The following is a 2,000-nucleotide window of genomic DNA, read 5'->3' as shown; positions in this document are numbered from 1 at the left end:
CTGACGTAAGTCCAGCTATTGGCAGTCGGTTTCCCGTGTGGTTTTGTTTGGCGTGCGTTAGCCGAGCTACGAGTGCTCTGATTCTTCTCCGGTCAGAGAAGATACGTATGCATAGGATGCGACATCCTAGCGAGCACGTTTTCCCCTATCCCGAACTACGTCGACTCTGATGTTTGTGCCTGACAGACTATGTAGGCCCAGGATGCGATATCCTGCCGAGTTAGTTTTTGTTGTCTTTCTGTGTTCCGTCCAGCCTTGTGTGATGTTTGAGCAGTTTCTAGCAACCTTATCCTTTCTATTGTGCGTGGATCCCGTCGAGTACGACGGATGCGTAGGGGTGCTAATACCTTCCCTTCGTATAAACGACTCCCGATCCCATATCTCTATGGTCGCGAGACCATGTCTTTTCCAGGTTTACTTCGAGCGTTTCCTTTCCCTCTTTTGGGATAAATAACGCACGGTGGCGGCTCTGTTGTTTCGTTTTCCCGCCGGTTTTTCGCATAATGCGACACCACTTACATCATTCAAATGGAAAACTCGGTGAAACCAGAAGTGTTCTCCAGTCATCTAGATTGGTATTCATCAAAAGTAAAATCAGTTTTGTCTAAATCAGTAGATGCTGAAATGGACAACAATGATGATGAAGAGAGAATCATTTATAGTTACAGTACTGCTTTTCATGGAATGGCTGCTAAGTTAAGCACAGAAGAAGCGAAAAAGCTAGAATCTGAAGATGGTGTTGTAGCTATATTCCCTGATACAAAGTATGAACTACAGACTACAAGAAGTCCTTATATTCTTGGTCTTGAACCGATTCAAACCAACAACAAAAGTTGGTCGGAAAAACGAGTTAGCCATGATGTTGTAGTTTTGGACACTGGTATTTGGCCTGAGAGTGAGAGTTTCAATGACGCCGGTACCTTCTCATTGGAAAGGTGCATGTGAAACTGGTAGAGGGTTTCAAAAAACATCATTGTAACAAGAAGATTGTAGATACGAGAATCTTCTACCATGGATATGAAGCAACAACTGGTAAGATTGATGAGTAAGCAGATTACAAATCACCAAGAGATCAAGATGGTCATGGAACTCACACTGCAGCTACTGTTGCTGGATCTCCAGTTCATGGTGCTAATCTTCTTGGTTATGCTTATGGAACCGCAAGAGGAATGACACCAGGTGCAAGAATTGCAGCTTACAAAGTGTGTTGGACTGGTGGATGTTTCAGCTCAGATATTTTATCAGCGGTTGATACAGCAGTAGCCAACGAAGTACAAGCAGAAATTCAAAGCATTGGAAGCGATGGTCGAGCAAGTCAAACCTGAGGGCATTTCCACGCAATCCACCAATGCTTTGTCAAACAAGTCTGAGAAGAACGCTCGCCAAGTCATTAAGGTTCCGTTTTCCTGCAAATGCGGCAACAAAACCGGTAAGTCTAACAATTTACCACGGTACAAAATAAAACCAGGTGACACGTTAAGCGAAATAGCGACGGTTCGTTTTGCCGGTTTGGTGAAGTATCAACAGATCCAAACCGCTAATAACATACCAGATGCTAACAATATAACTGTTGGTGATACGCTTTGGATTCCTTTGCCTCGTGGTTGTGATAAGGTGGATGACAGTAGTGTTTTACATTATGCACATGTTGTGGAATCTGGTAATACCATTGATATCATTGCTCAAAATATGGTACAACACCAACAAAGCTAACAGTCCTAATTGCAACATAACAACAAACCAACGTTAATGGATAAACCTATTGAAGCCAAGAGAAGTCCATTTGAGGTCTTCAACTCAACCTTAAAAATATGCATTTGAATAGCACATAGTCCATTACAGATCAGAAAAAAATCATGGAAATTCTTTGCAATATAATAAGGATATCCACATACAACAACATGTATTGACCTCTCAGCAGCCACGCCACCATGAGATGCAATTCAGATCCGACGTTAACAAAACCATGATTGAGCTCCTCACGTTTTCACCATTTCACT

General features: G+C 42.5%; 1 protein-coding gene across 1 annotated transcript; it reads left to right on the top strand.

Moving 5' to 3' along the window:
• The first annotated feature begins 528 nt into the window (after positions 1-528).
• On the top strand, positions 529-1,713 carry LOC127122626 (subtilisin-like protease SBT1.3). Its single transcript, XM_051052930.1, has 3 exons — positions 529-916; positions 1,054-1,314; positions 1,469-1,713. Exons 1-3 carry the CDS (start codon positions 529-531, stop codon positions 1,711-1,713), a joined length of 894 nt encoding a protein of 297 aa, XP_050908887.1.
• The last annotated feature ends 287 nt before the right edge of the window (positions 1,714-2,000 follow it).

This window comes from Lathyrus oleraceus, chromosome 2 (genome assembly GCF_024323335.1).
Source record: "Lathyrus oleraceus cultivar Zhongwan6 chromosome 2, CAAS_Psat_ZW6_1.0, whole genome shotgun sequence".
NCBI classification, from domain to species: domain Eukaryota; kingdom Viridiplantae; phylum Streptophyta; class Magnoliopsida; order Fabales; family Fabaceae; genus Lathyrus; species Lathyrus oleraceus.
Note: the sequence above shows the minus strand (reverse complement) of the source record. Positions and strands in the feature narration are given on the sequence as shown.

Bases quoted from the DNA above. Each gene is read 5' to 3' on its own strand.
- LOC127122626 (XM_051052930.1), top strand. From the start codon at position 529: ATGGAAAACTCGGTGAAACCAGAAGTGTTCTCCAGTCATCTAGATTGG. The intron at 917-1,053 runs GTACCTTCTCAT...ATGAGTAAGCAG, and splicing joins TGAGAGTTTCAATGACGCCG to ATTACAAATCACCAAGAGAT. The intron at 1,315-1,468 runs GTCAAACCTGAG...AAATAAAACCAG, and splicing joins TGGAAGCGATGGTCGAGCAA to GTGACACGTTAAGCGAAATA.